At 31.2% G+C, this 25,282-nt stretch overlaps 2 protein-coding genes and 1 pseudogene across 2 annotated transcripts; 1 reads left to right on the forward strand and 2 right to left on the reverse strand.

The window, feature by feature from the left end:
* Positions 1–974: 974 nt before the first annotated feature.
* Positions 975–6,786, reverse strand: LOC137822084 (isoflavone 3'-O-methyltransferase 4-like). The gene is made up of 6 exons (XM_090302975.1): positions 6,486–6,786; positions 5,721–5,724; positions 2,749–2,933; positions 2,327–2,637; positions 1,899–1,963; positions 975–1,420 (listed from the first exon to the last, which is right to left on the reverse strand). Exons 1-6 carry the CDS (start codon positions 6,728–6,730, stop codon positions 1,124–1,126), a joined length of 1,107 nt encoding a protein of 368 aa, XP_090159101.1. The 5' UTR covers positions 6,731–6,786; the 3' UTR covers positions 975–1,123.
* An 8,375-nt stretch (positions 6,787–15,161) lies between these two features.
* Positions 15,162–16,319, forward strand: LOC150027735 (uncharacterized; annotated as a pseudogene).
* A 5,304-nt stretch (positions 16,320–21,623) lies between these two features.
* LOC150027736 (isoflavone 3'-O-methyltransferase 4-like) lies at positions 21,624–24,817 on the reverse strand. Its single transcript, XM_090302311.1, has 4 exons — positions 24,358–24,817; positions 22,773–23,083; positions 22,581–22,645; positions 21,624–22,087 (listed from the first exon to the last, which is right to left on the reverse strand). The coding sequence occupies exons 1-4, from the start codon at positions 24,783–24,785 to the stop codon at positions 21,791–21,793; spliced, it is 1,101 nt and encodes a 366-aa protein (XP_090158437.1). The 5' UTR covers positions 24,786–24,817; the 3' UTR covers positions 21,624–21,790.
* Between the last annotated feature and the right edge of the window lie 465 nt (positions 24,818–25,282).

Consider the following 25,282-nt stretch of genomic DNA (forward strand, 5'->3'; position numbering starts at 1 on the left):
TTGGAAATATTTTTAATACTTTCATTATTTTCAAAAAAATATTATTATTATTTTAAATAACATATTAGATAAAAAAAAATCCAATTAAACTTAAGTGAGTTTTGGCAACTTTTTAAGCTAATACACAAGGTCAAACCCATTTTAGAACTTCTACATGTTAAAATATATAAATCTTGTTTATATGTATAAGTTGACCTAATTAACAACATAACTTGACCACCTTATTTAAAAGCAAAAAAATGTTTCTAAACAATTTGTGGAAAAAGAAATCTACAATGCTTTCCAAAATGCATAAGTATGGTCTTTTTACTGTTAGATATATCTTGCTACAAAACCATTTTCATGAAAGGAAGTTCACCCTCAAACCAAAAGGTTACATATTTGATGTGATTCTTTTTTGTGAAAGTTAAGTAAAATGAAAACAATAATAATAGTTAATCATAACTAAAAAAAAAATTAAAACATAAATCTTGACATATTATGTGATTCTTTATGTTATATATGCATTGTATGTCTCTATTTTAAGTTGAATATGAGTATTCCTAGTTTTTAATAGATAAATTTATTGTTGGAGATCCCACATCGACATGAGGGCAATTTATTGTACATAAGTGGATGCAAAACTCATCTCATGAGTCGGTTTTATAAGATTTTTTTAAATTAAAAACTCATTTAATTATTAGAAAAGTATATTATTAGTAATTTGTATGACTTTCTTCTATTTTTATATTTTTTTGCATGAACTTTGAAATAAAATTGGTAAATAGTAGTACCAATGTTACTTTTATGCATTGTAAAAAATAAAAATAAAATCAAATGTTGTAAAAAATAAATTTCTTCACCCTTAAATTGTGAAATTTAATTTAATTTATTAAAAATTTAGAAGGGGTTGCTTTTGTGTATTTTTTACCTGCATTTCTATTTTTTTTTCCTGTGAGTTTTAATAAGAGGAAACAACAGTTATATACCAAATAGAAGTTCCAACATGTCCTCTTCATTGAAAAGAAAAATCAAGAGAACCTTTATGATAACATATTATTCATGGAAATCGTCTTAAGCATCTAGTTTCCCATGTTCTGCTGCAGAATTTCACTCCCCAAAATCACATTCTGCATAATATTCATTACTTGTAGAACTCCATAACCCAGTTGCCACATACACAGCATATGAATCTGACCCCACTAAACCCAGATGCTTCTGCCAATTCTATGATTTCTTGACGTGTTCTTTCTTTCCCTCCTGGGTTTTGAGTCATCATTATGAGGTCATATCCCAAAGCACTCTTAGCAGCAAGACTTGTCTCAGCCACCGTTGACACAATTGAGTCCACCACAATAACCTTTCCATCATCAGGAATCCCTTTGTAGCAGTTCTTCAAGAGCTTCACGCACTGTTCATCACTCCAATCATGAAGTACCCACTGAAATTTTTTATCCACCATGGTTATGATGTCAATTAATCGTGTGATAAACATACTATTATAAGATTAAGAAGTGAATTTTAAATCTAATTCAACCTTATAAAACCTGTTTATAAGGTGAGATTTGCACCCACTTATATAATACGAAACTATATATTATGGTGGTCTGATAACGGTTGGTTCGATAGTAGATAGTTTGATAAGTCCAACAAACAATAGTTAGTTATGTTTTGATATCATATTAAGAAATAGACTTTAAGCATAACTCAATATCATAAAACTGACTTATAAGATGGGGTTTACACCCACATATATATTATGAAATGTCTTAATCTCTAGTCGAATAGGATCACCAAACCGTTATCTATGTCCAGGCAATAGTTAAACATAAAAATTACTTTTTAAATATTACATTCTGCTACAATATTTAGATGCATATATATAACTTTGGTTGAAAAAGCTTAATAAGCAAACCCACCTTCATAAAAATGGCATCTCCTGAAGGAACGCTTTCAAACATGTCTCCTCCCACATGCTCTACACCTGCAGGACCAAAATAACTCTGAGTTTATTATTTGTTTGTCAGAAAGTAACACAGATACAAACACTGATACGACACGATATAGACACAAAAATACGTATAATTTCTAAATTGTAAAACACAAAGACACGAATCTATGTATTATATGATTATAAAATTATATAAATTGACAATAAAAATTTATGTGCACAAGTATGTTTCAGTTTCTTTTGAAACAAAAATACATTCTTCATGGCTGGTTACGTGTCCTACAAGTATTGTGTGCCAGTGTTCAATATATGTGTCCGACACGGATATATTATTTAAGAGGAATGTTCGAACCTTATAGTTCATAATTCATCATAATAAATAATCATAGATAATACCTGAAAGGAGGGGGGCATTTTCCACTACATGAGGCAAGTCAAAATTTATAGCTTGAATGTGAGGGTATTTGGATGTGATCAATTTGAGGTTGACCCCATGACCTCCACCAACATCAACCAGCCTAGTGACATGCTCAAAACCATTGTATAACTCAAGAATCCTCTTCGTAATTACAGTGGTGAGGCCTGTCATACCGTTGTTGAAAACCTCATTAAACCTGGGATCCACACGTGGATATTCGAAGGCATTCATGCCATGAGCCCTGTCGAATGCTACACCCCCTTCTAGGATTGATCCTTTCAGTTCACCCCTGAATCAAAACCCCATCACTCAATAATTCATTGCCTCAAAACAAAACGAAAAACAACAGAGAATTAAGCAAAGATTTATGTTTCAGTGAAGAGGGGTAAGAAAAAGTAACCAGCTTTTGTAGAAGATCTGGTCGAGAAGCAATTTGATGGAGGATCCCAATGATGCACCTTGAGGATCAGTAACAAAATATCTGGAAGCAGGGGAGAGGGTGTAGAACCTCTGAGGGTGTGGTTCTTGTTGAGTGATGGAGCATGATAACAGAGAATGAGTAACCAAAAGGGTAAGAAGACGATCCTATTGGGAAAAACGGGTAATTTTCCCACTAAAACAAAACCCTAACAGAGCTACCCGACAATTAATATTGAATAAATAAAGCGGAATAATAAAAGAGATAAAGAGGAAAAAAACACACCCGAAAATTGTTAACGGAGTTCGGCCTGTTTAGCCTAATCTCCGAGCACAGCAAAAACAACTCCCTTTTATTATTATGAGAGAAGATATTACAAATTGGGATATATAACAGTGAAGGAGAAGAGTTTAATTTATAACCATCAAACCTCCTTCCCAAACAATGAACCCATCGATGTGGGACTTGGGATTAAGCCAAAATCAACAAATCTCCACCTTGGCTTAATTTCAAGTCCCACCTAAAACAAATCTTCTCAAAACATAACAAAAACAAACTTTACAGTGCTTCAAATTTGCGCCTCCGGGCGCCAACTTCAAATGTGCAAAATATTAACCAAGTCTAAACAATGTTCAAACTTGGCCCTTGTAACCACCTTGCCTTGTAGCGAACATCTTCTTTATTAGAAAATTCTTCTTTCTTTGCAAATACCCATTTGCACCCAATTGCCTTCTTACCTTTTGGTAATTGTGCCAACTTCCACGTCTTGTTCTTCTTTAAAGACTGTATCTCCTCTTCCATCGCACCTGCCCAATTACCACTCTCTGAACTCAGAATGGCTTCTGGGTAAGTGGATGGAATGTCATCAACAACTGGAAGTGCATAGGCAACCATATCCATGAAACGAGCAGGCTTCTGAATATCTCGTCTCTGTCTTCTAACTGCAATTGGCGTTGATTGCTGTTGAGATTCTTGGGTAGGAACCTCTTCCTCATCTGACTCTTCTTCTTCCATAGGAGAGTCACTTGTGGTATTTCGTGTTGGGATCACCACTGTCTGCTCAAACTCCACCTGCTTCCGAACACACTCCACCTGTTGTGGAGTACTATCAGCTCCTTCTGGATTTACCTTCTTTAACATGGCAGATTCATCAAAGGTAACATCCCTGCTGATAATCATCTTCTTTGCCTCTAGACACCACAAACGGTATCCCTTCACTCCAGGACTAAAGCCCATGAAAAGAGCATTCTTTGCCCGTGGATCCAACTTTGATTCAATCACATGATAATATGCAATAGAACCAAAAACATGCAAAGAATCATAATCAGTTGCAGGTTTTCCAGACCATACCTCTAACGGGGTTTTTCCATCTATAGCAGATGATGGCAAACGATTGACGAGATGTTGAACGTATGTCACAGCCTCAGCCCAAAACTCTCTGCCTAACTCAGCATTAGACAACATACAACGAACTTTCTCCACAAGTATCTTGTTCACACGCTCTGACACCCCATTCTGCTGTGGTGTTTTTCTAACAGTGAAGTGCCGAACTATGCCACAATCTTGGCATACCTTCAGGAACAGATCACTCTTGTATTCTCCTCCATTGTCGGTTCGGAGAACCTTAATCTTCCTTTCTGTCTGGTTTTCAACTTCATCTTTCCACTTAAGGAAAATTTCAAGCACATCATTTTTGTTCTTCATAGTAAACACCCAAACTCTCCTGGAAAAATCATCCACAAAAGTGACAAAATAATGTCTACCTCCGATTGACGGAGTCTTGGCAGGTCCCCACACATCTGAATGCACATAATCCAGAATACCCTTGGTATTGTGAATTGCAGTGCCAAACTTCACTCTTCGTTGTTTTCCCAGAACACAATGCTCACAAAATTCAAGTTTGCAAGCCTTCGTACCTTTCAACAATCCCTGCTTGGTAAGAATTTGCAAGGATTTCTCTCCAGCATGTCCCAACCTCATATGCCACAACTTCGTTGCCTCAGCATCCTTCTTAGAGCTAGAAGTTGCTGCCGCTACTATCCCCACCACTGTACTACCTTGATAGTAATACAAATTGTTCTTCATCACGCCTTTCAACATCACCAGTGCTCCTGAAGTTGCTTTAAGAATTCCATCTCGCATCGTCACGACTAGGCCTTTAGATTCTAAAGCCCCCAATGAGATGAGATTCTTCTTCAACTTTGGCACGTACCGTACATCCCGCAAAATTCTGGTGGATCCATCATGATTCCGCAGCTTGATTGAACCTATCCCAGCTGTCTTACATGGATTATCATTACCCATGTAAACAACCCCGCCATCAAGTTCTTGAAATTCAAAGAACCAATCCCGAATGGGACACATATGATAGGTACAACCTGAATCCAATATCCACTCATCTGGGTACGATGATGCTGAAAGCGAGACAATTAAAGAGATATCTGATTCCACATCACTTTTGCATTCTGCAACATTTGCATCTTGCGGAACCTTTTCTTTCTTCTGCAGTTTTGGATAGTCTTTCTTCCAGTGTCCTTTCTCATGACAGAAAGCACACTCATCTTTGGCAACGGCTCGACCTTTAGACTCAGACATCCCTCTTCTCTCCTTTGTTTGGCTTTGCTGACGGCCTCTTGCCACCAATGCTTCTTCTGATGTCGTTGATTTGGTTTTCATCTTATCCTGCTTTCTCAATTCATGACTATATAAAGCAGAACAAACAGCATCTAACGACACATTCTCCTTCCCGTGAAAGAGCGTAGTCTCCAAATGTTCAAATTCATCAGGAAGAGATGATAACAACATCAAAGCCAAATCCTCATCCTCAAACTTCACATCTAAATTCAACAGGTCTGCTACTAATTGATTAAACATAGTGATGTGTGCATTCATAGTAGTACCTTGTTGGTAGTCAAATCGGAACAACCTTTTCTTCATCAGGAGCTTGTTCTGACCACTCTTCTTCAGAAACTTGTCCTCCAATGCCTTCCACAGTTTGTGTGCAGAAGTCTCGTTTTTTACAGCGTACTTCTACTCTCTGGACAGGCAGGATCGAATAGTTCCGCATGCTAACCGGTTGATGATACTCCAGTCTTTCTCCTCTACCTCTTTTGGTTTCTCTCCTTCAATAGCAATATCAAGACCCTGCTGAAAAAGAGAGTCCAAGACCTCTCCTTGCCACATGCCAAAATGTCCAGTGCCATCAAATATTTCCACCGCCAATTTCAAAGTGGACACCGGGAACCTCGACCATGATGACGAGGAGCCCGACACTCTGGATACATTCTTCGCTTCTTCTTCTTTATTTGCCATTACAAACTCAAAATATAATATTCAATATTACAAATAATTTCAAACAACCCAAGGCGAACCTTCGGCTCTTGATACCACTTGTTGGGAAAAACGGGTAATTTTCCCACTAAAACAAAACCCTAACAGAGCTACCCGACAAATAATATTGAATAAATAAAGCGGAATAATAAAAGAGATAAAGAGGAAAAAAACACACCCGAAAATTGTTAACGGAGTTCGGCCTGTTTAGCCTAATCTCCGAGCACAGCAAAAACAACTCCCTTTTATTATTATGAGAGAAGATATTACAAATTGGGATATATAACAGTGAAGGAGAAGAGTTTAATTTATAACCCTCAAACCTTCTTCCCAAACAATGAACCCATTGATGTGGGACTTGGGATTAAGCCAAAATCAACAGATCCAACATTGCAGGAGCTTCAGGGTTGTTGCTACCTATCTCAACTGCAATCTCTTTTGCACTGAGTTTGCCACCATTTTTGGCTAAGATATCAAACACCCCCAGCTCAAACAATGTCCTCAGAGCCATTGGAACAACAAACGAAACCATCTTTTCCATGCAAAACGTCAACTCATCTTCTTCTTCCCGTTTAAGATGATGCTCCTCTCTCCCATTCACAACTTCTCTACCTGTTTCCAACGTTTCTGCCATGACAGTTCAAAAACCTAACACGCAACAACACTCTATCAATTTCTTTGAAGTGCAGTTTCTAGTTCACTGGTTGATTCACCTTTATACACCTCAACTCATGCTCAAAACATATTTTTGTTGTTAGTCAAAAGTTAATAAAATATTATTAACAACTACACTTTCACAAGTTCAGATTTGCATATATGAAATTTTGTAATCTTTAAACGATGCCGAACTTCAACACACTTCACGTCCAGAGAAACACACTTCACGTCCAGAGTAACAACTTCTTCTACATGAGATAACATATTATGAATGATGAATGATCCGATAACAGTTCGATAGTAGGTGATCTGATAAACTCAACAAACACTCTTTAGTATAGTTTCGAAATGACTATATTAGAAAATAGATTTAAGTCTAACTCAACTTTATAAAATAAATTTATAAAGTAAAATTTGCACTCATATGTATTATGAAATGCTTAAATATCTAATCGAGATATATTTAAATATTAGTTTAAGTATTATTCATCCTAAATATTGTAAGATAAGTCAAGAAATATGTGTTCCTAGCTATCATTTTTCTCCATGAAGTTAACAGAAAGAGAAAAATGGAAATATACATCACTTTCGCTTGAGGCAAATTAGACCGCTATGCTGTCTTTTAGGGGAAGAACTTCAAAATGAATGGAATATTGTTGGATTGGTCCAACTTTTAGATTCTTCAATTGACTTTTATGCTTTCAACAAAATAATTTTATTATTACTATTGAAAAATTATCATAGGATTTTAGTTAGTATCTACTTTGTTTTGACTTTCATTCCTTTTTTAAAATAAATCATTGCAACTTTAATAAAAAAAATATCATTATTAAATTAATAATAACTTATTTTAGTGTCTCTGAATGTAATGGTCCTTGTGAAATACATAATAAGTCTTCTCACCCACTTCATACACATCATTTTTCAACAAAACATTCTTGATAGATTCCATTATACAAATTAAACTTTTAAGTTATTATAAAATTGGGATAGTTTTTTTTTAAAATTTTTTTAATCAGCATAAAATTGGGATAGTTAACATTACATTAGTAATTTAAATTTAATATTTTCAATTAATTAAAAAATTATACTTTATTTCCTAAAAATTGTGACTGGTTGAGATTAAACACAATTATATACTAACTTTGATTATAAAAAAAAATTACATGACTTACCCCCCATAATATATTTATATATACTTTAAAAGAATCTAACAGATTATTTTATTTTTGCAATCTTAAACAGTTGATATTAAATAAATAAATTTATTACTGTAGCTTAATTATATAAAATGATAAAAAATGTTTTTTTTTTAATTTTAAACATGCAACAAATTCTATAAATGTTTTCTTGAAATAGTTGGAATGAAAAGAGTATAATTTAAACCATCAATTTTAATTATTAAAAATTATTATAAATACGTTTTAAAATTATTTAAACTATGAATAGTTTGGATCACATAATTAAATTTAAATTTATTAATTTTTAAAATTTTAAAATAGTATAATTAAAAAAATTTAATTTTTAAATATAAATATATGTTTCAAAATTTAAATAATTACATTGAAATAGTAAATCCAAGTTTACTTATTTTAATTATTTACAAATTAAAAATTATTTTATATATTTTAAAAAAAATTATATTTTAATTATTAAAAAATATTCATACTTTCTTGAAATTTTAAACTTTTGAAAATATTATAAATGCTTTATTAAAATTCATCTTACTGAGACTAATTAAAAAAATATTTAATAATTTTAATTTAAAACATTATAAATATTTCATTGACCTTAGGACTGTTAAAAAATATTTAAGATTTTCTAAATTTAAAATATTTACAAAAAAGGTGTACAATGTTTTTGGTTCTTTCAATTTGGATCAGTTTATCTTTCAGCTTCCCAATTTTTAAAATAAATTTTTAATCTTATAATTATAAAAATGCTTCTCTTAGTTATTTTGCCCTAAATATTATTACAAATTTCAAATAATTGCAAGAAATTTATATGGAAATTTATTTCAAAGTTTACATTTTATTATCAAATATCTAGGCATATGTTTCTTTTGCTTTCAAATAATTGTTTCGATAACTTTTTACATATTAATATATTCGGATTTAGATTGAAAGATTAAAAAAGTAATTTTAAATTTTGAAGAACTAAACAAAATTTAACTCAAATTTAAGAAATTAAATATATATTTAAATCTAAAAGATATAGTTAAATGAATTATTCAAATAATTGTACAATTAGATACTTTTCAAGGTCGCGATAAATCTTATTTTCTAATTAGTTATTTTGACCATTTAATAACCAATTCTTTTGTTTTATTGATGAATGTACTTTTTGAAAATTCTACTAAGAAAATTCAAGTGTTTCTTTTTCTATAAGAGTATGTATAAGGATATACTTTTTTTTTTATATATAATAAATGTTTCTTTAAATTTAAGGTAGATTGCCAAACAAAAAATTTAAATCTGATTTAGAACAATATTAAAAATCTTATGATATTTTGTATAATAGTACTTGGATGGAACCAAGTTTATAAGTGATTATAAAATTTATACTTACTACATCAAATAAATTTTATTGTTATATTATTATTATAACTATTATCATTATTATTATGACTATTATTATTATTATTATCAATATTATTATATTTTTTTATAATAATAATATTTTATTATTATTAATATTACTAGTAATATTAATATTATTAAAAATAATATTACTAATAATATTAATATAAATATTAAGAATAATAGTATTATTAATAATATGAATAACAATAATAATTTTTTTTATTAATATTAATATTGTTATAATTATTATTAGTTTATGGATAATTACTATAAGAAAACCATGAAATAAAAATTATTTTTTAGATACCAAAATAATTAATTACAATATTAACTAAATTAGAGATTATTTTAGAAACTAAATAATTGGTAGTTAAAACATTTGTAGCTAATTAGAATAAAAAATTTATTTAGTCTTTAAAATAATATTTAATTTAGTCAGTATAGTAATTAATTATTTTTTTTTCTTTAAAATTAATTTTTATTTAATATTTTTCTTGTAGTGAATAAAGAGAATCTAACCTTATATATATAGATGTCTATAGGTAATTTTTGTATGAATATGTCATAACTCTATGTAGATAATAATTCTATATAATGCTGAATTTATTAATGATAAAAATATATAGATAATATTATACGTAATACTAAATTTATTTATGAATTTGTATATGTATGTAATAATTCTTAATTAAATTTAAAGTTTCTTAGTATAATAAAAAGTATTTTATTTCTTAACATAATAAAAGTAATAATTTGCTATTCTAAACTCTGATGTAATAATAATGATAATATATTTATTATAAAAATATGAAAATTTTTATTTTAGAGTTACGTATAAATAATCAAGATTTCATGTTTTTTTCATTAAAAGTGACGCAATAATTTCCATTAACATTTATATGTTTTCTTGAATCTTTATAGTCAAATTGTTGGTTCCGATTTGGCCACGGTTGTTAAGACTAATGCTTTACTAATATAATTTGAGCAAACACTGTTTGGTAAAGCTTTAGAATTAAAAATATTTTATAAATTAATTTATACACAAATTAATTTTAATTTATAAAAATGTCACACAAAAAAATCATTCCATACAAATCGAGACAAAAAGTAATTAGTTGTTATAATAATTAAATTAAAAATTATTTTAAAGATTAAAAAAAATTAGTATCTAAATTAATTTATATTATTATTAAATAGTTTTTAAATTGGTATCTAATTAGCTATCAATGTTTTTCTACTAAATTTAAAATCTAAATAATTGGTAATTAAAACTTTGGTAGCTAATTAGAAACCAATTTATAAATTATTTAACAATAATATAAACTAATTTTGATTTTTTTTAATTTTTAAAATAATATCTAATTTAATTATTATAATAATTATTTTTTTTCAAAATTAATTTTTGTTTAATAATTTTATTGTGATATTTTTATTCGTTGAATTATTTATAAAACTTGTCTAAACATGCCATTTGATATATGAAACAATAATTGAATTCAAGCTTTCTTTCTACGAAAAATAAATAAATAAATAAAGTTAAAATGTTTACTTTTTGATTTACTAATCAATTTAGACCACTAGTCGTCGTAAGTATGATGGTCAAAAGTAAGATAGTCAAAAGAAGTAAGATGGTCAAATCTCAAGCCTGAAATCCTCGTAATTCAAATTTGTTTTCTTTACGCTAACTACGAAAATTGTATTATTTCAATAATATATGACTAAATATTTTTTAATGAATAGATTTTAATTTAAATTTTTAGAAAAAAATATTTTATTCTCTTTAAGTTAAACAGTATCAATTTTTATTTTTAATATCATATAATAATAATTAATTATTTACATATTAAATAAAAATTATATAATCACACAATATAATATAAAAAAAGTGTTATTTAAAAAAATATTTATATCTATTCAAATTAAATTTTAATGTATAAACTAATTAAAAAAAAAATTCATTTAACATGAAATAATTTTAATGTTTTTTTATTGAAAAAAATGAATAAATAAGAGATATTTCTGGGATACCTCAACCCTTATACAAAAGACTAATGTTCATCTTCCTCACACAAACAATACAAATATCATTTATTACAATTGAACTTTTAAAGGCCCTCGACTCATAAACTAGATCTCTTAATAGTTTTTGACAGACATCGTGCAAACTCGAGACTCAAGACACCAATCAAAGCTAGTTTCCTCTTCCTCCCCGCACATACAACAAATGTGACTAATCATACCTAGCTCCCTTCTCACCAAATTCACTTTAGTCACTATTTTGTCTTCCAAAATCCTCCATACTACGAGCTGTGATGATGGTTGTGCCTTTATCCTCCAAAAGCCCACAAACAAATCCTTCTCTTCCGCTTGAGCATCTTCTTTAAAAATAGTATATGCAGATACACTGTTACACTGTTATCTCACAATCCTTCCAAACCCAAGAATCCTCCTTATCCTCCCTTATCTTTTTCTCTTCAAAAAGATACATTAACCATTGTTCCTGATTCTTTTTCCATTCAAACAAGTTTCTTCTCCATTCCAACTTCCAAGACCACTCTAGATTAAGTATCATCTCCCCTACTTGCCAAAGATAAGCTTCTTTATTAGAACAAATGAAGAACATCCTCAAAAAATTGACCTTGAGAGACATATTTCCCGCCCATTTGTCCTCCTATAATCTTATCTCCCTCCCGTTCCATACCTCCCATAAAATTATCTTAAACTTATCTTTCTAACCCTCAAGAGACCAAATTTCTTTCAAGTTCCACCACCAAAAAGAATCTGATCTAAAATTCGTTTTGCACCAAAAAATCCCTCCATCCTCCATACTTAGAATCCACAAATCCTTCTTCTCATGCCCTCAGCACCAAATCTACATTTGATAATTTTAATGTTCACATTTAAAAGCTAAACCTTTGATAAAAGATTATTCATAACTTTAACATAAATCTAATATTCCTCAAGTTATTTTTCTTTTGTGGTAATTTTATCAACAAATAACTAACATCTCTATTAAAGGTTAATTTATACATGTGTGTCTTTCTCACGTAGTTTTTTACACGACTCCACGTCATCATGAATCGAATTAAAACTATTATTAACTAAAATAAGATAAAAGAAATTGTGTTCAACAAAATTGTATAAAAAATAGACTTTTACTTCATTTCTTTCCTTACATTATTTCTTCTTTTCATATGTTCTTATTATTTTTATTTCTTTTTTGATTTTAAATTTTTCTGTCGTTCATACTTTTCCATTCTTTTCTTTTTAATTTCTTACTTCATTTGTCATTTTTTTTCAAAATCAAATTTTATTGTACAATAATTGACGTTGACGTGTCCAGGATTATTTTCACCTTTATGATATTTCAGTTTAGAATAATATTTTCATCATATTTCAGTTTAGAATAATTATTTTCATCATATTTAATAAAAAATATTTTGAAAGATAAAAAATAATATAAACTAAAAATTTATTGATATTTAAAGTAATTTTTATTATTAATAAAAAATAAAAAATAATTTTTAAATTGATATATAACATTAATTATCAAAATTTTACCTACTAATCAATATAATAATTAGTTATTATTTTTTAATTAAAAATAATAATCAAATCAAGTAATTTAACTTCAAATTAAAACTTTGTATTCATTTACTTATATTCTTTTAGGTCTCTAGGATTTAAACTTTAAAGATAAATTCCTAGTCCAAATGAAAAAAATAAAATTTTGATAAGAAATTAGTGATTGAAAATATTTTTTATAATTAATAATAAAAAAATAAAAATGGGAGTACTAGGGTTGCTTTAATTCATAATACAAAACCTCATTCTAAAAGAGATGAGGGATCCTAATAAACAACCGTCATCCCAACAAACAAGATTGGAAACCTTGTTTGATGGGTAAAGTACCATGAGTAAATTGTAGCAACATTAAAGATCTTGATTATGAATGAGGATTTTTTTATATAGTCTATTTTAAACTCATAATTATTCAACGCATTTCAAATGACCTATAATACCGTGATCAATAAGTAGAATATGTATGAAATGCATAACATGTTGGTTTAATAAGAGATAGAATTTAAAAATTAGTAAAATAATTTAGGTAATCATGTAAGCCATCAAGAAAATCAAGGAACTAGAAATTTTTGTGTGAAGAAACATGATATAGGGGAAAAAGTGTTAAAGATTAATCATGCATCTATAACAATCTAGAAAAAATAATTAAAAGACAATAATAGGGGAACATAATGCTGGTTTTCATAGTATATGGATCAAATGGATCAAAGGTTGCTTGCTGATGAGGAGGAATTTGACCAAGCCTTACATGCACAACATGTTTGGATCCTTAAAAATAGAATAATATTATTATTTTTTCCTCAAGTAGGATTTGAACCCAGAACCAAATGGAAAGTATCAACTTAACCACTGGAGCAAATGATCCTTCTTGAAATATAAGGATTGTAGTTTCGTCTTATTTTCTTACAAACAAGAAAAGACCTCTAGCTAAACTTGTAATTTATACACTATTGGAACTCAGAATAGGGGAACGAATATTTTGACAATTTTAGAGAGTGTTTCTCTGCTAGGGTTTTTCCCTACATCTTGCGATCTTATCAAGAATCCACCAATTCTTTTGGCGATCATCCTTAAGCTTATCAAACTTTGTTTGTGGCGCCTTCCTTTATCCAGGTTTCTATTGTTACTGTTCTGAATTTATTCCGTTCCGTAACCCTAAATTCCCAATTTTATTGTCATTTCTATTTGGATTCATATCAGTTGGTATTCAGAGCAAATGTTTGAGTCATAATATAATTGTGCATCCAATATATTTTTTTCCTCATTACTGTTCACGGTACTGTTCATTTTTATTTTTTATTTTTTAAAAAAAAAGAAGAAACAGAAAAAAAAGAAAAAAATAGAAGAAAAAAAAGAAAAAAAAAAGAAAAGAAAAAAAAGGAAGAAGAAGAGGAAAACAGAAATAGAAAAAAAAAGAACAAGAGGAAAAGAGAAGAAAAAAAATAGCTCTGATTCAGTGCATACTTGATGTTTGTTAAAAGTTCTAAAAGTGGCATGTCTACATATTTTATTTTCTCTATATATTGTTTTGCTTGCTGTTTTTTAATTGTCTTGCTTGTTTGTTGATAATGAAATTGATCTTCACTATTTTGTTTTTTACTATTATTTTTAATTGATTCTGATTGCTACTTTTGAAAGTGATTCTGGATTATCGATTGCTTGATTCTTGTAAGAACCTTAAGTAGAGAAAGAGTGGTAAAAGACAGTGTGATCATTAGAAAAAAAAGCCTTATTGTGTGAAACACGAGTGTTGAGTGTAAACACGTGAGAAAGTGGTGTGAGGCCCAAACTTATTGTTATTTGTAATCTGTTTACTTGAGCATGGCAGGGGAATCGTCAGATAGTGGACTTTCTCAACTGCAGATGCAAGCCTTAACACAACACTTGGAAAGGATAATGAAACAACAAAGTGATGGACTCCATGAGAGGTTGGATCAAATGGAGCAAGCACAACAAGTAAATCCAGAAAATAGAGGGGGAGATAGGAGGAGGAGAAGAGAAAATGAGGGAGAACAAAGAACTCTGAGAATTGATGGAATAAAATTAAATATTCCCACAATCAATGGGAAAAGTGATCATGATGCTTACTTGGAGTGGGAAATTAAAGTAGAGCATGTGTTTGCTTGCAATGAGTATAATGAGGAACAGAAGATGAAGTTGGCAGCAACTGAATTTTCAGATTATGCTTTAACTTGGTAGAATAAATACCAAAGGGACAAAACTAGATTTGAAGAACCCATGGTAGAATCTTAGACAGAAATGAAAAGGATTATGAGAAAGAGATATATTCCAGCAGGCTACAATAGGGATTTGCAACTCAAGCTCCAGAGAATGACTCAAGGAAATAAAAGTGTGGAAGAGTATTTTAAAGAGATGGAGGTAACTATGATTAGAGATGGAATGAATGAAGAAAACGAAGCAATCATGGCTAGGTTTTTGAATGGACTGAACTACGATATTAGGGATGTTGTGGAGCTGCAAGAGTATGTTGACATTGAGAACTTGTTGCACAAGGCTAACCAAGTAGAACAACAACTCAAGAGGAAAAGAATCATGAGGAGGAGTTCTAACAATAATAATAATTCCAACTGGAATGATAAAGGAGTTCCCTCAAGTTCGACCATGTCTTCAAGTGGGAAGTCATCTAATAGATATAATAATTCACCACCTAAAAGGAAGACAAGTGATGTAAAATGTTTCAAATGCTTAGGAAGGGGACACTATGCTGCAGAATGTCCAACAAAAAAAACTATGTACATGTTATCAAATGGACAAATAGATAGTGAACCTTCAAGTGAAGAAGAGAAGGAGGATGTAGAGGTGGAGTTGGATGCATTGGAGGGTGATATGTTGATGATTCGAAGGCTTTTAGGAAGCAAAATGCAAGCTTTGGACCAAACCCAAAGGGAAAATATTTTCCATACTAGATGTTCCATTGAAGGGAAAATATGTTCACTCATAGTTGAAGGAGGAAGTTGCACCAATGTAGCTAGCTCAAGACTAGTTACCAAATTGAATTTGGAGACAAAACCGCACCCAAGGCCATACAAGCTTCAATGGCTTAGTGAAGATGGAGAGATGATAGTGAGTAAGCAAGTGGAGGTGAACATATCCATAGGACAATATAATGACAATGTCTTGTATGATGTGGTTCCAATGGAGGAAACTCACATTTTGTTAGGGAGACCGTGACAGTTTGACACCAAGACTATTCATGATGGTTTCACCAATAAAATCTCTTTCATGCAGAATAATAAGAAGATCATTCTCAAACCCTTATCTCCTAGAGAGGTGTGTGAGGATCAAATCAAATTGAGAGAAAAGAGAGTCCAAGAGAAAAGAGAGATGAGTGAAATACCTAAACAGAGCAAGAGTGAAACACCTAAAAAGAGAAAAAAATGAGTGGATTGCTGAAAGTGAATGAAGTGAAAAAGTTGTTACTTTCTAGCAAACCCCTTTACTTACTTTATTGCAAAAATAATACTTTGGTTGCTGACCATTCTAATCAAATTAATTTTCTTCCTAGTGCTGATTCTTTGTTGTAGGAATTCCAGGATGTGTTTCCAAGTGATGTTCCTAGAGGACTCCCACCCCTAAGGGGAATTGAACATCACATTGACCTTCTTCCAGGAGCATCTTTTCCTAATAGGCCAGCTTATAGAAGCAACCCTTAAGAGACAAAGGAGATCCAAACTCAAGTAGAAGAACTGATGAACAAAGGATGGGTGTAAGAGAGAATGAGCCCCTGTGCTGTTCCAGTTATTTTGGTGCCTAAAAAGGATGGTTCTTGGAGGATGTGCACAAATTGTAGAGCACTCAATAATATTACCATCAAGTATAGACACCTTATTCCCAGGTTAGATGATTTATTAGATGAACTGTACGGTGCTTGTATATTTTCAAAAATTGACTTAAGAAGTGGTTACCATCAAATTAGGATTAAGGAGGGGGATGAATGGAAAACTGTCTTTAAAACAAAATATGGATTGTATGAGTGGCGTGTGATGCCATTTGGGCTAACAAATGCCCCAAGCACTTTTATGAGATTAATGAACCATGTTTTGAGAGAATTTTTGGGCAAATTTGTTGTGGTGTATTTTGATGACATCTTGATCTATGGCACTAGTTTGGAATTACATAAGGAACATTTGTGTGCTGTTTTGAATGTTCTTAGAAAAGAAAAGTTGTATGCTAATCTTGATAAATGCAGATTTTGTACTGAACAAATTGCGTTCTTGGGTTTTGTGGTAAGTGCCAAAGGAGTTCAGGTAGATTATGAAAAGGTGAAGGCTATCCAAGAATGGCTTATCCCTAAAAATTTGAGTGAGGTTAGGAGCTTTCATGGCCTAGCTAGTTTCTACAGAAGATTTGTAAGGAATTTTAGCACCTTGGCAGCACCCCTAAATGAGATTGTTAAAAAGCATGTTGGGTTTAAATGGGAAGAAAAACAGGAAAAAGCCTTTGCCGCCCTTAAGCATGAATTGATTAATGCCCCCATTCTTGCATTACCAAACTTTGCAAAATCTTTTGAAATTGAATGTGATGCATCTAATGTGGGTATAAGAGCTGTTTTGATGCAAAAAGGTTATCCAATTGCTTATTTTAGTGAGAAATTAAATGGTGGTTCCTTAAACTATCCCACTTATGATAAGGAATTGTATGCCTTAGTGAGATCATTACAAACATGGCAACACTATCTCTTACCAAAAGAATTTGTGATTCATAGTGACCATGAGTCTTTAAAGTACTTAAAATGCCAAGGAAAATTAAATAAAAGACATGCCAAGTGGGTTGAATTTTTAGAACAATTTCCATATGTCATTAAGCATAAAAAAAGAAAATGAAATATTGTGGTTGATGCTTTGTCTAGAAGACATGTTTTGATTTCTACTCTTGAAACAAAATTGTTTGGTCTTGAATTTTTAAAAGATATTTATCCACATGATTCTGAATTTGCTGAAATCTATAATGCTTGCATAAAGTTTAGTACCAATGGCTATTTTAAGGACAATGGTTATTTGTTTAAGAAGAAAAGATTGTATGTTCCTAAATGTTCCATTAGGGATCTTTTAGTAAGAGAAGCACATGAGGGAGGGCTAATGGGGCACTTTTGGGTTCAAAAGAGCTACGACACTTTGCATGAACATTTTTATTGGCCTCACATGAAATGTGATGTACAAAATTTTTGTGAAAAGTGCATTACTTGTAAAAAGGCCAAATCAAAAGTCAAACCTCAAGGTTTGTACACTCCTTTACCTATTCCTGATAGCCCTTGGATTGGTATTTCAATGGACTTTGTATTGAGTTTGCCACAAACTCAAGTTGGGAAAGATTCTATTTTTGTGGTTGTTGACAAATTTTCCAAAATGGCTCATTTTATTCCTTGTAAAAAAATTGATGATGCTTGCCATGTAGCTGACTTGTTTTTTAGGGAAGTTGATAGCAGCTTGTAAGTAGGCTAAACTCCAGACTAAGAAAATTCAGAAAGGAAAAAGAACTGATGCAAGTTTTCTGTGTATATCCCCTTAATGAAAATTACAAGTATTTAAATATGCAGAATTCGTAACTAACCACTAATCCTATGATGACCACTCAACTGAAACAAACTCCTAAATGATAGCCATGTTCTAACCACTAATACCCATGATGCTAAAAACAAAGAAAATGCAGTAACCAACAAATGAGGAAAATATGCTGGAATGGTTGAATTAGTCCAATAGCTTTAACGGCTTCTTCAGAGTCCTCTTGGGTCGAGGTGGCGCCTGTTGACCTGGTTCCTTGGCCTTTTGGATCGCATCAGAAGTAGTAAGACTTCATGGGCTACCAAGAAGTATTGTGTGATAGGGATAAAAATTCCTAACTCAATTTTGGAGGACTTTATGGGGTAAGTTAAGTACCAAACTTTTGTTTTCAACTACTTGTCATCCCCAAACAGATGGACAAACAGAGGTAGTGAATAGAACTTTGGGTACCTTACTTAGAACTATTTTGAAAAAAAAAAATTGAAAGCTTGGGAATTATGTTTACCTCATATTGAGTTTGCTTACAATAGGGTTGTTCATAGCACAACAAATTGTTCTCCATTTGAAATTGTGTATGGATTAAATTCTTTAACTCCATTAGACTTGTTACCTATGCCTAACGTTTCTGTTGTAAAGCATAAAGATGCACAGGCTAAGGCTGACTATGTGAGAAAGCTACACGAACAGGTCAAAGCACAAATTGAAAAAAAGGTTGAAGGTTATTCTAAGCAAGCTAACAAAGGAAGAAAGAAAGTAATCTTTGAGCCTGGAAATTGGGTCTGGGTACACATGAGGAAAGAAAGATTCCCTGAACAAAGAAAATCAAAGCTCCAACTTAGAGGGGATGGACCTTTCCAAGTGTTAGAAAAGATTAATGACAATGCCTACAAGATTGATCTTCCAAGTAAGTACAATGTCAGTAACACTTTTAACGTGTCTGATTTGTCTCCTTTTACTGCAGATGATGAAGCTTTGGAATTAATTTCAAGTCTTTCTCAAGAGGGAGGGAATGATGAGGACATCCAAACCAAAGGGCATAGTAAGGAGGAACTTGACCAAGCCATCCCAGACTTAGGCGGACCCATGACAAGAGGAAGGCTTAAAAAGGCCCAAGAGACTTTACAGCACAAGGTGGCTAATATTTTGGAGGCCCAATTGTTGAATTGCCCACAGCTTAAAAAGACTTCATTGATTACATGCACAACATGTTTGGATCCTAGAACCAGATGGAAAGTATCAACTTAACCACTGGGGCAAATGATCCTTCTTGAAATATAAGGATTGTAGTTTCGTCTTATTTTCTTACAAACAAGAAAATACCTCTAGCTAAACTTGTAATTTATACACTATTGGAACTCAGAATAGGGGAATGAATATTTTGACAATTTTAGAGAGTGTTTCTCTGCTAGGGTTTTTCCCTGCATCTTGCGATCTTATCAAGAATCCACCAATTCTTGTGGCGATCATCCTTAGACTTATCAAACTTTGTTTGTGGCGCCTTCCTTTATCCAGGTTTCTATTGTTACTGTTTTGAATTTATTTCGTTCCGTAACCCTAAATTCCCAATTTTATTATCATTTCTATTTGGATTCATATCCTCTAAAATCCGTATGTAATGCAAGCCAGGACACAAACCCAAGTCCTTCCAATGACTAGGGAAACATTAACCACTAGACCAAACAAGTTCTTTGATCATATTATCATTTTTATTATACTTATTATTATTAATATAATTTATACATATTAATATAATTATTAATAATAATAATAAAATAAATTATATTCATATTATTAATATTATATTCATATTATTAATATGAGCGGAAACACAGGCGCTAAAGCGCATGTGCATCTGATTTTTTTTATTATTACTATATTGTATATTATTGTGTGTATTCATATCTTTTAAATATCAAATATCACTAAGTAAAAAGAAGATAAAAACATTTTCGCTCATCATTTATGACTTGTAACCTACTATTTTAATAATTAAGTTGCAGTAAAAAATATATTAAACAAATTTAAATTTATAACACAATAAACATAACCAATTTTGATTTGTTGTTACTAACATAAAACTAAAAAATAGAAATATAATAATGAAAAAAAAATAATAAGATAAGAAACTCTGTAACAAACCTTAAAAAAATATTTATTTTCCAATTTCTTTCCTCTTCTCTGCAAGAATGTTTAGAAAGCATTCATCCTCCATGTCCACATCAACAATGATGTCAAGTTAACTTTGTACCTTAAAGAAATTAAGTCATCATTCTTGTGAATCACTAATTTTGATTTGTTGTTACTAAAATAAAACTAAAAAAGAGAAATATAATAATGAAAAGAAAAAAAGAAGAAGAATAAGATGAGAAACTTCATAACAAACCTTAAGAAAATATTTATTTTCTAATCCTATTCAACAATGGTATCAAGATAACCAATTTTGATTTTTGAATAAGAATGTCATATTCAGAACGCATTCATCCTCTCCGTCGATGCCCACATCAACAATGGTATCAAGATAACTCTCTACTTGTGCAGGGGGTAGGAAAATGAAAATAAAAATGAGTAACATTAACAATTAAACAACCAAGAAAAGAAAACTCAGACACTAATGTGAGATGCATTCTCTTCTTCTTACTTTTAATATGTTTAGATTTGAAGAATCTTTAATTTTTTTTAACTGTTATTTGTATATTTATTAACTTTCACATAAATTTTTTTCTAAACTGAAATTGATTTATTATATGTGTATGACTGTTATTGTTTTAAATTGGTGACTTGAATATTGAAATTAAATAAATAAACATTGAGATTTACAAGGAGGATTCTTAAAATTGATGGTAGTATCTGAAGGTCAACTTGAGTATTATTAGTTATTTTGAGCTTTACGTATATATTAATTTTTTATATCTTATTTGAGCGTAAAGATTGTTAGAGTGATGCTTAAACAAACTTAAATTTTTTTTTAATCATAAGTGAAGAATATTATTGTTTAAGCAGGAGAGACAATAACAATCATCTCTTTTCTTGAAACCAATTACTATTAAATGATGATTATTATTCAAGATTTTTTATCAGCAAGATTTGATTATTATTTTTTTTTTACTTTTTCTTAAGTTACACTAGTGTGTATCATTCATGTGTTTAACAACATTTTGTGTAGCTTGATTGAGAAACATTTTCATAACAAACTTTCTTTTAATCTTAAACCACATCACACAACTTGAGTAGAGGCTCAATAGTGTATATAACATAATATATTATATCAGAAACTTATTCTGTTACTTTAAAATGCATAAAAGCAAACATAAAACGTATAAACAAGAAATTAGAAATAACATATGGTGTGGTCTACTTGAAGAACTCCATAATCCAGAAAATGTTGACACGACATTCATATCTGATGCCACTGAATCCAGCTGTTGTTGCCAATTTCATGAACTCTTCTTCACATCGCTCTTTACCTCCTGGGTTCTGAGTCATCATCGCAACATCCATTTGTGCAACCCCCTTATAAGCATTATTAGTCTCTGGTAACTTTGGAAGAATTGACTCCACAACTATCACCTTTCCATCATCAGGAATTGCATCATAGCAATTCTTCAACAGCTTCACACAATGTTCATCACTCCAATCATGAAGTATCCACTGTACAATTACTTAATGTCAAACCGCATTGAATGAAGTTGGTATAAGTCATGCATCAGTTTGAATTAAACTCTTTTTCAACCAACTATTATTCATATTGATAAAAAAGACCTTCATAGTTTCTATTAATTATATAAAAAAACAAATCAAGTTTGAATATTAATGTTTAGAAATTTAAACCGATGTAAAAAAGGTGTGATAAAATCACTATTAAAAAATTATTAAATAGAAACTAATTTTAAATACTAGAAATATTTAGTTGCTATATTAACTAAATTATATACTATTTTAGAATAAAAAAATTATTAGTTTCTAAATTAGTTTTTATTATTGAGAAATGATTTTTAAATTAATATCTAATTATTTAGGTTTCATAAATTAATATTTTTTAATTTAAAATATTATTATATTATTATAAGATGTTATGAAGTAAAATTAAAACCATAATTTTCCAATTAAATACTCCTATATTTCCCTACCGACAATTAGGTACCTTCATAAATATGGCGTCTCCTTTAGGCACACTTTCAAACATGTCTCCCTCAACGTGTTCCACTCCTGTAATATTAGAAAGTAAATACTACACACTCTTAATATTATTGTCTTGTAAAACTCAAAGTTAACCAAATAACATTTTTTTTTAAATTTTGCAGAACCACAGGATTGGAATGTGTAAGGATGATACCAGGACAGGAAGGAGCCTCTTGAATGACATGAGGCAAGTCGAAATTGATGCCATGAATATGAGGGTATTTAGAAGTGATCAAGTTAATGTTGATTCCAAGACCACCACCAACATCCACCAGTGTTTTTATGCCCTCAAAACCTTCGTAGGATTCCAGAACCTTCTTCATCACCAAAGTGGTGTGATTGATCATTCCTGTGTTGAAAACCTTATTGAATCTTGAGTCCAAACGTGGATACTCAAAAGCATGAGTGCCATGAACCCTGTTGAATGGAATACCTCCCTCCCTAATTGCATCTTTCAGCTCACTCCTAATAATGTATAAACAAAGTTATTTCACTTGAGCAAATGAAGAAACGTGCCCAAAAGTGCCTCACAATTCATAAATCCTCTTGTAAACATTTACTTCCAATCACATATTTTTTTGGTATAATTTAAAATAGAGTCATGATATATTTTAAAATATAGTAACACACATTTGACGCTCTCCAAACGTGACATAGTGAGATTGCGCACAAATGAGCAGTGTGAGTTTCAAAATAGGGTAAAAAAAAATATAATACATTGGTTATTAGTAACAACCGGTGTAATATTTTTTTTTTTTACTCAGAATGACCCATATTACATCGGTTAAGCCATCTAACCGATGTAATATATGTCCCATATTAAAAAATTGATTTTTTTTTTCATAAAGAGTGGTGGGTCATAAATGTCACATAGGTAACCACTTACAGACACACTATAACCAGTTTTTGCGTGTGCCAGTATATGTGAAGGAACATGTGGCTGGTAACCAGTTATGGTAGGGTTATTACATCGGTTAAGTCATCTAACTGATGTAATATATGGTTTTTATTAAAAAAAATTGATTTTTTTTCATGAAGAGTGGGTGACCGTAAACGTCACATAAGTAACCACTTACAGACAGACGAGTAACCAGTTTTTGCGTGTGCTAGTATATGTGAAGGAACATGTGGCTGGTAACCAGTTATGGTAGGGTTATTACATCGGTTAAGTCATCTAACCGATGTAATATATGGTTTTTATTAAAAAAAATGATTTTTTTTCATGAAGAGTGGGTGACCATAAACGTCACATAAGTAACCACTTACAGAAAGACGGTAACCAGTTTTGCGTGTGCCAGTATATGTGGAGGAACTTGTGGCTGGGTAACCAGTTCTGGTAGAGTTATTACACCAGTTAAGTCATCTCATCGATGTAATATATGGTTCTTATTAAAAAAATGAATTTTTTTTCATGAAGAGTAGGTGACCATAAACATCACATAAGTAACCACTTATACACACGAGTAACCAGTTTTGCGTGCGTCACATAAGTAACCACTTAGAGACACACAAATAACCAATTTTGTGTGTGCTACGTGTCATATATTATAATATAGAATTAGTGTCACATCCTCATCAAATATTACCGACGTTAATTAATATCACGCAAGCAGTGTCAAATCTGTATTAGTACCAGATAGATTGGGTGTTAATAAAACATATTTCTTTAAATTATACGAATATGTTTGTGATGGAAAGGAACATAAAATGATAATAATAGTTGAGAGAGAGAGTTGAACCAGCTTTGTAGGAAGATTTTGTCTTGGCATAAGGCCATCATGGGCCCCAACGAAACTCCATCAGAATTGGGAACAAAGAATGCGGCGACGGGTGTGAGGCTGTAGAGCCGGTGAAAGGTGGGAGGAACGCGGTGGTCGGAAATGAGGGAAGAGTGAAGAATGGAGTAAGAAGAAAGAAGTGCGAGGAGACGATCTAGCATTGAGGCTGCTTGTGGGTTACTGCAACTAATCTTTGATGCTATTTCCTTAGCAGACAGCTTAGCACCTTCTCCCGCTTCTTTCAGCACCTCAAACACTCCCAGCTCCGTCGCCGATTGCACTGCCATCGGAAGGGCCACCGAACCTACAATCTCCATGGCATGCGAGAAGCTTTGTGCATCTTGTATCTCTTCTTCCTTCCTCTTTTCTTCACCATTCAGGCTTGCCATCTCCACTTCAACACCTGCAGACAAGAAAGAGAAGAAGTGAAGGGGAAGAATAAAGAAGAGGCCTATATAAAGGAGAAAAAAAAAACTTATCCTTAACAGTGATGAATATGTAAAATAAGACGCTACGTAAAACCCTACTTTTTCACCATTAAACCATGCAATGAAAATGCTTTATCATACACACGTCTCAACCCCTACCTTCTTAACCTTCCTCTTTTGACTTCTTTTTGTAAGGTATTTTTTTACAAGTTAAACAATTTTCTTGTTAACTAAAGTAAATAAAATGTGTATTGTTTATATTAAAAATAATTATGAATAGTCACTGCAATATTTATTATTTTAGTTAAACTATCTATGGTAACTCTCTTGTAAAACAAACATGACTTATGAATTATTCAGAAGTTTATATGAAAATAATGGAATAAAATTTTGAGAAGGAAGACCATCATGATTCATACAATTAACTACTGTCTGAAAATAATTTTTAAATATGTTTT

This window comes from Phaseolus vulgaris, chromosome 5 (genome assembly GCF_051622355.1).
Source record: "Phaseolus vulgaris cultivar YP4 chromosome 5, ASM5162235v1, whole genome shotgun sequence".
NCBI classification, from domain to species: Eukaryota; Viridiplantae; Streptophyta; class Magnoliopsida; order Fabales; family Fabaceae; genus Phaseolus; species Phaseolus vulgaris.